Source organism: Trachurus trachurus (genome assembly GCF_905171665.1).
Source record: "Trachurus trachurus genome assembly, chromosome: 14".
Taxonomy (NCBI): Eukaryota; Metazoa; Chordata; class Actinopteri; order Carangiformes; family Carangidae; genus Trachurus; species Trachurus trachurus.
Window position 1 is genome coordinate 4102298 of NC_139903.1, and position 12817 is coordinate 4115114.

Here is a 12817-nt window from a genome sequence, read left to right on the forward strand (position 1 = left end):
AGGTCTGCACTCTGTTAGTGTGTGAATAGCAGGGCAGGAGCATGGCTGCAGGTGAGCGCAAACCACACACACATCCGTTTGCCCAGATCAACAATGTTCATAAATATAATCAGAAACATTATGTGTAACTTGTTTTACCCAATTACTTTGTAATATAGCTAATTAAAAACCTTGAATAAAGAATGAGTAAGAATAAGTAAAATGATTTTTAAAGTGATACGCCAACTTTTTTTTTCGTGTCTTGCCTCACTCCCGAGTCCATGACCAGCAGATAGACACCATCCTTTCGACTGTATGTGCAGTAACAAGGGAGATAGAGCTGTATCGCCCGTAATTAGCTTAGCTCAAACACTGGAAGTGTATGGGTAGTGTTAGCCTGCCTCCTACCCGAGCCGAAATCAGCAGTCAGAAGCTGATTTCATTTTAGCTCTGAACTCTGTAAATATATCACTTTATCGACATTTCAAACATGTTTAGGTGAGAAAGTAGCCGTTTAGATCAGCAGTGTGTCGTTAATTTGTCTAAATACCAGCTGTTTACAATTTTGTTCGGACAAATTCGACGCTACTCAAGCTAGCCGTTGTGACCAACACACTTCCCGTTACTTTCACAAAATAAAACACCCGTTGCCCTTTACATACAGAAAACCATGACGATAGAATTTGTGCTTTTACTTTGAAACAGGAAGCTAACCTACCCTCGATGTAGCTAGCTTGAACCAAAATAAACCGTCTTTGCTTGAACCCTCCGTTTTGACCGATCTCGTCCCGTTACCGGCATTTGACCGCTCAAGATGCCTTACCGGAGAGTTTTGTCAGCTCTGAGACGAAGATCGGCCCGTTTAGAGTTGCTGAAGAGTTTCTCTGATGACTTTAGGTGGAGGCAGGCTAACACTACCCATACACTTCCAGCGTTTGAGCTAAGCTAATTACGGGCGATACGGCTCTATCTCCCTTGTTACTGCACGCACAGTCGAAAGGATGGTGTCTATCTGCTGGTCATGGACTCGGGAGTGAGGCAGGACACGTAAAAAAAAAGAAAAATGTTGGTGTATGACATATGTCTCGGCCAACCAAGGATAGAAACACATCAAAGATGAACGGTTAAAACCACAACCAATTGTCTACAACCAGAATCCATGTTGAGCATAAAACAGACAAAGGTGATGCTGAGTGACATATATGAATGCTGCCTGGTCCTTGACCTCATTCGTGTGATGACCCCTGAGTTATCACACAGAATAATGTGCCTTGGCTTAATATCCAATTGAACAAATCCCTTACAAAGTACTTGGAGACACACATACACGCATAACAATGCAGACAGACGTGTCTTTGAATGCATTTTACACCAGATATCTCAAGTGAGTGATGATGAGTGTTCCTCGGATGGTTGTTGCCGCCTTGCTTGAGCTGTGTGGATTTAGTTTCATTTCTGTGTTGCAGCCTTCCTCGATGGGAAGGATGCTCATTCTGTCCTGAAGCGCTTCCCTCGAGCCAACGGCTTGTTCGAGGAGGTGAGGCAGGGGAACATCGAGAGAGAGTGTGGTGAAGAGAGCTGCAGCTTCGAAGAGGCCAACGAAGTGTTTGAAAACAAAGAGAGAACGGTGAGCCGATGTTTGACAGCGCAACAAGTGTGTGTTAATCAATTAAAGTGGCAGTGACTGCTGAATTAGTGCTACCAAGAACCTCTACACTGGGAAAGGCTGAAAAGATTAACATCTTTACTTCAGTTCGTGACAACAACCAGAGAACTGGGAAGATACCCAGTCTATATATTTTTTTTACATCCACCACAGACCAGAAGGAGAGATTAGACTCGATATCAAATTTGTGTCTGGGCCCAAACAGACTTGGATATGTACTAGAACAGTCTGTTATTCTAAAACTGGTCCCAGACCCGCACAGATCCAACAAATACCTGATCTGAGCCCATTTTTTTCAAAGCAAAAATTTGTGTCATGCCTAATAAAGTTCACCTGGCCATGGTATAATACTCCACTCCACCCTCCTTGCTAACATTTGACACCAGTTGGTCATCAGGTAACAGTCTTGACATGAAAAGTCCAAATTAATCCCAGGCCATAAATGCAATCTGGACAAAACTTTGCACGTATCACTGAAGTTTCAACAGAGTTCTTCTGAGCCATGTTGTGTGATGTTTCCGTTCAACATTTAAATTGTATTTAATGAAACTAATTGAGTCAGGAAATTGGGTTTTTTTTTCTTAATACGAGGCCTCTAAATGAGTCAAAGTTGTTGTATTGCATCCAACATCCAAAAACATTTTTTGTCTGACTTTGACTTAATAGTCTTAAAGGGATAGTTCAATATTTTGGCAAATTGGCCCATTGCCATAATCCCTATAGTCATAGCAGTAGGTTTGTTACCTTTAATTGTCGGTGCAAGCTATTTTTGGAACGGTGGAGCAGAGCCGCGAGCTGCTCAGAGCTACGCTATGGAGGCTCATGGGATTTCTTGGTTTCCCTCATCAAACTCATCAAAAAATACACAATCCAACAACTCCACAACGCTCTGGTGGACAAATTGTGACCTGCACATTCACCACGCTATGAGATAATAACACAACGTTACCAGACAGAGTTGTTTTTGAGGCAAATGCAGAGACTGCTTGCCGAAAAACTGCCCCTGACGGGAACACGCATCAGCGGTTTTGCATGAATTTCCCTCTAAAACAACTCTGTCTGGTAATGTTGTGTTATTATCTCATAGCGTGGTGAATGTGCAGGTCACAACTTGTCCACCAGAGCGTTGTGGAGTTGTTGGATTGTGTATTTGATGAGTTTGATGAGGGAAACCAAGAAATCCCATGAGCCTCCGTAGCGTAGCTCTGAGCAGCTCGCGGCTCTGCTCCGCCGTTCTAAAAATAGCTTGCACCGACAATTAAAGGTAACGAACCTACTCCTAAAACTATAGGGATTATGGCAATGGGCCAATTTGCCAAAAGGTTGAACTATCCCTATATATATATATATACTGTATATATATATATATATATATATATATATATATATATACTATAAATGTCTCCTTCGTCCCTGCCAGATGGAGTTCTGGAAAACTCGCAGTGCCTACACGGTGAGCGGCAGCGGCGAGGGACGCTCGGAGCGCGCCGACACCGTGTACATGGTGGTTCCTCTGCTGGGCGTGGGGCTGCTCATCATCATCGGCCTCTTCCTCCTGTGGCGATGCCAGCTGCAGAAGGCCACGCGCCGCCGGCCCGCCTACACCCAGAACCGCTACCTGGCCAACAACCGCAGCGCCCGCAGCCTGCCGCGCATCCTGGTCTACCGGGAAACGGCGTCGCACAACGAGAGCTCGCAGGCCGAGTCCAGCTCGCACCCGACCGTGGTGGTGAGCGGCGTCGAGCGAGGAGGAGGAGGAGGAGGAGGAGGAGGAGGAGGAGCTTCCTCCCACGGCCTCAGCCAGCAGAACACTCGCGCCCTGTACGTACAGGACTCGTCCGCGTCGGTGGCCTCGCGGCTCTCCGGGGCCACGCCGCCGCCGTCTTATGAAGAGGTGACGGGACACCTGGAGAGCGGCGATGAGACCTCGGCGCCTTCGTACAGCGACCCTCCACCCAAATATGAGGAAATCATAAAAGAGAAATGAAAAGAGCAAAGAGGCAAAGATAATGATGATGAAGCCATGGCTGTTGTTGCTCCCTCACTCACTGTGTCTGAACGAGGTCAAAAAAAAAGCTGTTTCTGCCTGGCGATGGCTGCGTAAACACACGTTATAATTCACATTTTCAATACCTTTGTGTCACTCATGGGTGAGGTCTAATGCCAGTCACCCTCAAGCTTATGAGTGTCACTCAGGATTATCACTCTTTATTTACCCACGCACCTCGTCAGATACTTTATTTTACTGTGGATGGCGACTAATGAGGTGTATGGAGGGGATGGTTGCTCGGACAGTGGCAGGAGAAAGTATGTGAACTGTTCTGCTGCTAATTGTCGATGAAACGTGATCTGATCTTTATCTTAGTGTAGACAAACACTTTATTAACTAGCGTCATCCTTATTTGGGATGCTGGTGTCTGGTGTTTTATGAGTCAAGCTGCTCTTTGACAAACTGCGGGTGCATTGGTGGCTTATGGAGAGCATGTAGCAGTAGCTGTAGCAGTGGCAGGTCAGCATGCTCCATGACTCATGAGCAGAGATGTTCACTAGCTCCACTGATGCCTTTAAGGATTTAATTGAGACTTTACTCATGATTCTGTGTCGTGTCTTTGGAGACATCTCAGCAGGAAGCCTCAGCTATTCCTCATCCGAAGCTTTAGGGTCAGGGCGTTGAATGCTTTTACCAGTCAGTGTATCTTCGATCTGGTTTCACTCACTCGATATGAATAATATTAACACACAATTAAAAAAATAGATTGTGTTTTTGTAACTTTGATGAAGATACACCATTGCAGTAGCCTAGAAATCTAGCTAAACCCTAGCGGCAGCAAAAATATTTGCTCCGTAGGTGGGTCTAGAAACGAGCCATAGGAACATTTTGAGTCTCGAACACCGTTTGTGTTTACCAATCACAGCGCTCTATCTGTTTAGAGAGTCGTTGGGCGGGCTTAACGCGATGACGACATACATTTTAATTGGCTTGTCAGGCTAACATCATCCTGCTCTTTGCTCTGATTGGTCGTAGCGCTACCCTATTGGTGCAGAGGCAGTTTGAAAGACAGCCTTCATCCCGCCCCCTTGGATTGAGCCGAGGTCTACCGGTCGTTGCCAGACTACACTGCAAAAACTCAAAATCTTTCCAAGAATATTTGTCTCATTTCTAGTCAAAACTAATCTCTTTCCACTTAAAATAAGACTCATCACCAAAAAAAATTTACTTGTTTTTAGATCATTTCACTTGTTTTAAACAAATTTTCACTTGAAATAAGTAGAAAAATCTGCCATTGAAAGCAAGTTTTTTTTGTGCTTGTAATAAGAAAGAAAAACTATCAGATTTTTCTACTTATTTCAAGTAAAAAAAAAGCTTGAAAGAAGTAAAAAGTGTCTAAAAACAAGCTACTTTTTATGTGATTTTACGTATAATGAGATTTGTTTTGACTAGAAATAAGACAAATATTCTTGGGAAGATTTTGAGTTTTTGCAGTGTATACATTTTAATGATATAGTCTGGCTTGTCAGGCTACCATTGCAGGTAATTTTGAATAGTTCACTTACTTTTTCATGCCACTGTTTGTCTTCTGCCTCGTAGCAGGCTAGAGCAGCAGGAAGGTTTATTGTACGTGCCAAACAAGGGATGGCAGAGGCTCTGTCGTCAAGTATTATTTTAAACTATCAATATAGCATAACAGCTTGAACTGTAACCATTAGAAGATGGTAAACTGTGGCCATAAAGGAAGAAAGGAAGGCTGTGGCAGTCTGACCATTGATTGATATGGTATGAAGGGCCCAACGTGTGCCAAACAAAAAACACACAAAAACACACACAGCTCCACCACCTCCAGCCTGGACGGACCAGACTGACACAAGGCAGGTTGAGTCCATGGATTCACTCACTCAGTCGACACTATCAGCAGAAATCCAGATTCACCAGACCAGGCAACATTTCCCCACTCTGCATCTGTTGAGCTTTAATGAGCCTGGTAACAATGATAATTCCTTAAAGGGATAGTTCACCCAAAATTCAAATATCACTCATTATCTACTCACCCTCACGTCAACTAAGAGCTGTGAGAATTTTCAGAGTCCTCCGTTCCTTCTCTGAGTTACAGCGGGGCTCCGTGCAGCACTGCATGTCAATATAACGGTTGCAAATGGATACCAACTGTCTTCGAAACAAAAAGACACACCAAAAAACATCCAAATACCTCCATGCTGCTCGTCTGTAATGTCCGTCTTGTATTGAAGCCCCGAAATGCGAAATTGTCCCCAAAAAATTAAATAAGTCTATATTTCAAGCTTGTTTTGTAGCGGAAGCTTCTCGAAGGTCCTCCTCCCGGTTCATCAAATTTGGACGAACTGGGAAGAGGAGCTTCCGCTACAAACAAGCTTGAAAAATAGACTTATTTAATTTCTTCTGGGACATTTTCCCCTGTAACTCAGAGAAGGCACGGAGGACTCTGAAAATTCTCACAGCTCTTAGTCGACATGAGGGTGAGTAGATAATGAGTGAAATTTGAATTTTGGGTGAACTATCCCTTTAATATCGGCAGGGAAAAAAACAAAACAACAACAATCTGCATTTATGTCTTCAGTCATGGATAGATTTCTGATTTCTGCAAGTCAGCAGCAGCAGCACAAGCCTGATGGACGGTCACTGTGACTGGAGGGTCGCCTCGCCGTTATCATTTCATATCTATCACTGTACATATAAACTGTAACTCTCTGAAGTGTACATACATACATACAATACACAGTCGATAATGAAAGTATTGGGACTCTGAGCCAAAGTTGGTGTTAAGTTTCTTGGATATTCGCATGGTTTTATTGTGGTTTGTTTTTCACAGGTATAATGAGAAGTTTGAAGGGAAGCAGCCGAGTTGGGCTTTAGCTTCATTCTCTGATGCTAAATCCAACTTTTTTTCTTCCTCTGAGATGACTTTACTTTCCTAAAACTTAAAGTACTGATTGTATTCTGATTGTTTATTCTGACCACATCCACACACCAGCTGTTGATCCCTTTGCTGGAAGAGCAAACCCCTGCATTTATGCTTCCTTTTCACCTGCTCACTACAAACTCGGCCTGAAATTACACGTCATCACTGCCTCATGAATAACGGTGCCTGCCATTGCTTTATTACGGTGATGATCCAGGTATACGACTGCACTCTCTTTAGTGCTTTAGGTCCAAATGTGTGTTTGTGCACTGAATGATTCTCATGGTCACCAAGTCCTTAGTAATAAATAATCCCATCAACCCTGTGTGCCATACAGAGGCAAGTTTACACTGTCTGTTGCCAAACGTGCATTGTCGTCGTAACACTTAAAGGGATAGTAGCATTTTTTTTAAAAGTGGGGTTGTATGATCTACAAATAGCCCCTAAGTACTTTAATTGCATTAGAAGACTCTCTGCACTCCTCCCGTTAGCAACGCCAGCCCATAGCCCTGCCCAGAGATTTACAACATACATTGTTGTGAATGGACCCAAAGAAACGGCCTATTTTCGCGGCCTAAAATACGTTTTACGTGAAAAAAAATACACAGTTCGCTGTTAGCTCCAAATAAAAACTGTGTTTTTTCTGCACTTTGAGGGGCTGGAAAAAATTATATTATAGCGAACAATGGAACTGTTTTTCAGTTCCATTTTTTTTCAGGTAAAACCTCTTTTAGGCCACGAAAATAGGCCGTTTCTTTGGGTCTGTTCACAACACTGTATGTTGTAAATCTCTGGGCAGGGCTATGGGCTGGCGTTGCTAACGGGAGGAGTGCAGAGAGTCTTCTACTGCAATTAAAGTACTTAGGGGCTATTTGTAGATCATACGACCCCACTTTTAAAAAAAATGCTACTATCCCTTTAATATCTGTGCTACTATACTAACGATCACCAGTGTGGACCAAACTGAAATCTTTCCTTCAGGCCTTCTTCCTGCTGCAGTTTCTATTAGGAGCTTTGTAATAATCAGTTAAGGGTTATTTTTTCTAGCCCCACAGACCAGCCTCCCTAGTTCTTGTATATTTGTTAGTATGCAGTTAGTTGTATTATTTGTGACACAATTAGTAAAAAATCAACAGAAACTAAATCAACAACTTTTTCTGATAATACATTTATCATTTAGGTCATTTATTTAAGTGAAATTAAACTGCCAAACTCTTGTTCCAGCCTCCACTGTGGGGATTTGCTGCTTTGCTCTCTTTTGTATTGTTGTAAATTATTGGATTAGATTACATGGAAGGATTAATGATACAGCTAACGGCAAGTTTAAGTACTGTACATCATTTGGCCGTGCCGGGCTCAACACTCATGCACACCACAAAAGCTTTTAGACACAGGGAGAAGAGTCAGTATCGTTAACCTTCATGTGTTTGTGGATTAAAATACCACGGCTACAAGTTCTACAACCATACAGTACGCAGTCGGCTGTTTTGAGCTGCGGGGAAATCAAGAGAAGAGCACATTCAGCAGTCTGGGCTCAACAACAGCGTAATGAGTCAGTGCAGCAGTGTTATTGTGTGAAGGCTAGATATGAACAAAGTAAATAATTGGAGACAGTGGAGACATGACATTCTGTGATACTGACAGATGTGCCAGTGCCACGCTGAACTGGGCACACTGCAAAAACGCAAATATCTTACCAAGAATATTTGTCTTATTTCTAGCCAAAATGTTATTTCTAGTCAAAACAAATCTCATTATACTTAAAATAAGACTCATCACATTAAAAAGTAGCTTGTTTTTAGACACTTTTTACTTCTTTCAAGCATATTTTCACTTGAAATAAGTAGAAAAATCTGATAGTGGAGCAAGTTTTTCTTTCTTATTACAAGCAAAAAAATGTTGCTTTCACTGGCAGATTTTTCTACTTATTTCAAGTGATAATATGTTTGAAACAAATGAAAATTATCTAAAAACAAGTTCATTTCTAGGTGATGAGTCTTATTTTAAGTGAAACGAGTTTAGTTTTGACTAGAAATTAGACATTTTGACAAGAAATAAGACAAATATTCTTGGAAAGATTTTGAGTTTTTGCAGTGTAGACCTAATTTTAACAGCCTTTATTGTCACTGTCCACATACTTACTGTAGATGTGGAGACTTGTTGCTCTCAGTGGTAAAATAAACAAAAACATTTGAACGAATCATTCATCTTTCTAAACTTTAGCAGTCAGTGTGGGTGAATGACCATGAACCTGGCTAAATACTGAATGTATGTAGTCTCTGTCTCTGTTACAAATTATGTATAACCATAAATCTCTGATGCACTTTTTTCCCCCCAAATCCTCATCCTCTTGATTTTGGCTTTAAACTACCATACATTACCATGCAGTGTTAGTGTAAAAAAAAGAAAAGAAAAAAGAAACTTTATGCAGACTTGATGTTTAACATAATGGATCACACACATCAAGTAAGTTTCAAGAATCTGTTAGCATGTTTTCATATTGTACACCGATGGATTGTAAAAAACAAAAGTGTGGAATATTGTATAACAGTCGCAACTTTAGCCACACAACTTTCTATCCTATATGCAAACTCATGTGGGAAATAGTGAAAAAATGCAAAAAAAATGTTGTTTACTTTCTCACAAATTTGCAAAATGGGAAGAGAATTTCATCGTCGTTCTTCTGTTCTGTCCAGACTAATACTTGTTGTTTCCAGTTATGCAGACAGCTACACAACACACCTACTGTACTGAGCTTTGGTTTTTTTTGACGCATCACGTGAAAATATCTCAAATTTTATTGATCGACTTGGTTTAATAGACCAAAATTATAATCAGTTCAATCCAGTTTTGTTTATATTGCACTGAATCACATCAGACAATGATCTCAGGTCACCTTAGAGCAGGTCTAGAGACTAAAGAGACTCCACATTCCCACTGAGCGAGCACACACACACAGTGCACTCACACCTCTTCAAAACCTTGGTACACACAGCTGGGTGTATAATGTTATTATGTTATTTACTAAAAAACAAAAACAAAAAAGAAAGTCACATGTTCAGTCTGCTTCACTGATGTGCCTGAGGTTTACATCGTTGTTGTATATTAGTGGAGTTTCACTATATGGCTTATTATTATTATTATTATTATTATTATAAGGTGCATTTCCACCAGTGGCTTATTTTGTATTCTGCTTTCAAAGTGATCCCCTGCTTTTCTTACAGCGAGCTACTGTTTCACACGGGCCTTTGTTTTATCACATTGCAGGAGGAAACACCCACAGTCTGAAAAATAATAAATGAACACATACAGAATGATTTCATTCTGTATGTTTCACAAACTGACTGTTCTTTTTTTTTTTTTCTTCTTTCCCCCACCCAAATACACGTATATGTAAATATAACTGTACCACCCTCTTGTACTACTTTAAGATCCTTTTTTTTATATATATATATTTATAGATATTTTTCAGCCAAAGCTGTGTGGAGGAAATTTTGTACTTGGTCCACCTTCACAAACAGCAGACTGGTGCTGTGTGTGCAGGTCTGTACGGGTCTAGCTAGACCACTGCCTCACCAGCTCTAGTGCAGATTCTAGTGTGACCAGCAAGAAGTCCATCTCTTCATGTCCTCCTCTTTGCACTGTTGCTTTACTGTCACTGCCAGCCCAAATGTAACTGATTTAACCCTACACTGCAAAAACTCAAAATCTTTCCAAGAATATTTGTCTTATTTCTTGTCAAAATGTCTCATTTCTAGTCAAAACTAATCTCTTTCCACTTAAAATAAGACTCATCACCTAAAAATGAACTTGTTTTTAGATCATTTTCACTTGTTTCAAACTAATTTTCACTTGAAATAAGTAGAAAAATCTGCCAGTGAAAGCAAGTTTTTTTGTGCTTGTAATAAGAAAGAAAAACTTGCTCCACTATCAGATTTTTCTACTTATTTCAAGTAAAAATATGCTTGAAGAAAGTAAAAACTGACTAGAAACAAGCTACTTTTAATGTGATGAGTCTTATTTTAAGTACAATGAGATTTGTTTTGACTAGAAATAAGACAAATATTCTTGTTAAGATATTTGAGTTTTTGCAGTGTAGGAGTGCTAATGCAGCATTGTTGCAGCACGGTGCTGCACGAGTGTCTTCTGACACACTCCAAGCTGCTGTTAATGCAGCACAGAAGGATGAGTATTATTCACATAAAGTGCACAGGAAACTCTGAAATAGATTGTGTCTTTGACTGCAACACCAAAAAGTTAAATACCTGCAGTCTATGTTCTGCAAAAATGTCAAAGACTCACTCAGGTCTGCCACGTTTCTCTCTTTTTATTTCATTGCAAATTGAATACTTTGGGGATCATGTTTTGGCTCTGGGATTTTTAATTTTACAGACAATTTAATTGAGAGGAATCATTAACTAGGAGTAAAAAAAAAAAAAAAAGTTTATCATATTACGCTGGATTCAGAAGGCTTAAATGATCTTTAATATTCCCATGAAGGTGTATTTTGTCAGTTTATGATGCACAGTGTTATTTGTACAATTACTGGTTAACTACTGTATGTACAATGGGTGGGAGAGAGTGGGTGTCCAAACCGTAAATAGTGAAGTCTCTGTTGTCTTCCTTTATATTCTGAACAACATATCCACTACTCTTGAGTGTGTGTTAAAATAAATCCTGTGGTTTTTGGACTTTTTTTTTTTTTTTTTTTTTTTGTGGTTTCTTCCTACTTATTGTGAATCTGAAGCTGCCAGTTTGTCAGCCGAGGCTCTCGGAGACATATTACAAACCTTCCTCTGATGTTATGGTGGTTTTATGTCTCTCATGGTTTCTTTTTGTAATATTCCCAACACTCCTGATATCACATTTGCGGATGGAGGCGAGGCGACTGATCCACGACCAGTTCCTGCTAACAAATGTGATATACTGATTGTTGGCAGCTTCGGATGCTGACGTTCATCTGGTTGTCTGTGATTTACAATTGGCAGGTTTGGTAAAACAACAAGTGTGCGAGTGCTGGTGGTGAGATCCTGTTAAATCCCAGCGTGGCTGTGTTGGTTGGTGATCACTGTTTTCTTCACGCTGGAGTGTCAAAAAAAGAAAGAAAATGTAGCAAAACATTTGATTCCTGTACACAATTGTAATGTAATTGGCAGATTCAAATAAAGCATTTAAAATGTGTGTTTAATGTCTTTGGCCTCTCTCTTTTTCTCTCTGAGTGGATAAAGACTGGATTATCACACCAGACTTAATATTATTTATTTAAATTCCACTTTTCTGTCATGGAGTCTGTCATTTTGTGTAGCGAAGTGTTACAGCAGCAAAAATAGGAGACTAACTAAACCAAAAAATAGATAGGCCTACATTTAAAGCAAAGTTGTCAAAAAATAAGAGGAATCTGTTAGATCTGCTCAGCCAATGTTTCACCACAATGCCCCACTAAGTGCAGACAGATCAGTGGTTGTCCCCCATTACTACTGTGTGATGATTTATAAGATATAATCAGCTGCATGCATGATCCTAATGCACCTGAATTTGTCATCAATAGCTTACTTTCAATGCGTTCCTCCAAGGCTGAAAGCCCATGCATGTTGTTTAAGTTGGGGCCAGACCAGAGTCTTCTAAGATGAAAACATGGAAGTGATGGAGGAGAAATTACACATTAGGCCTATACCTGCTAGAACAACACTCCTGCAGATCTATTTTATTCTGAAAAGGAGTAATGTTGCTAAGACCTACAGGCTGCAGTTTGTTTATTTTCACATATCACACATTTGTGAGGTACAAAAAAAAACCGTTCATACATAATAAATACAAACATGGTTTAACATGATTTAACATTGTACAATGCAATACAAAAGCTTAATAAACAATAAAACATATGATACAAAATATAAAGTAATCCTAATTTAGATAGGTAGACCATGTGGAAAGTATCTGGTTAGCAGGAGTGACTTTAGTGCTCTCCTAAATTGTTGTAAAGATAAAAAAGAAAAGAAAAAGAAAGTGCAGGCAGGTAATAAATTCCATATTCAAGTAGCTATACAGAACTGTGATTAGGAGGTACAACAATAGTAGCCTATAGATCTTATGATCTTCATGGACACTAGACTGCTTCTATTAAAAACTCCTGTACTAACCTTAAGCTTTTTGGTGTAAAATAAGCTGACAGAAGGAGGAGATATGATCTATAAAAGAGGGTCTGAACTTGTGTCAGTGGGGTCAGTGAGGCCTTCAG

General features: G+C 40.3%; 1 protein-coding gene across 1 annotated transcript; it reads left to right on the plus strand.

Annotated features, from left to right (window-relative positions):
• On the plus strand, positions 1–3632 carry LOC310996647 (transmembrane gamma-carboxyglutamic acid protein 3-like; the record flags this gene model as incomplete). The annotated part of the gene is made up of 3 exons (XM_083986083.1): positions 1–51; positions 1446–1606; positions 3066–3632. The coding sequence occupies exons 1-3, from the start codon at positions 42–44 to the stop codon at positions 3630–3632; spliced, it is 738 nt and encodes a 245-aa protein (XP_083842209.1). The 5' UTR covers positions 1–41.
• Between the last annotated feature and the right edge of the window lie 9185 nt (positions 3633–12817).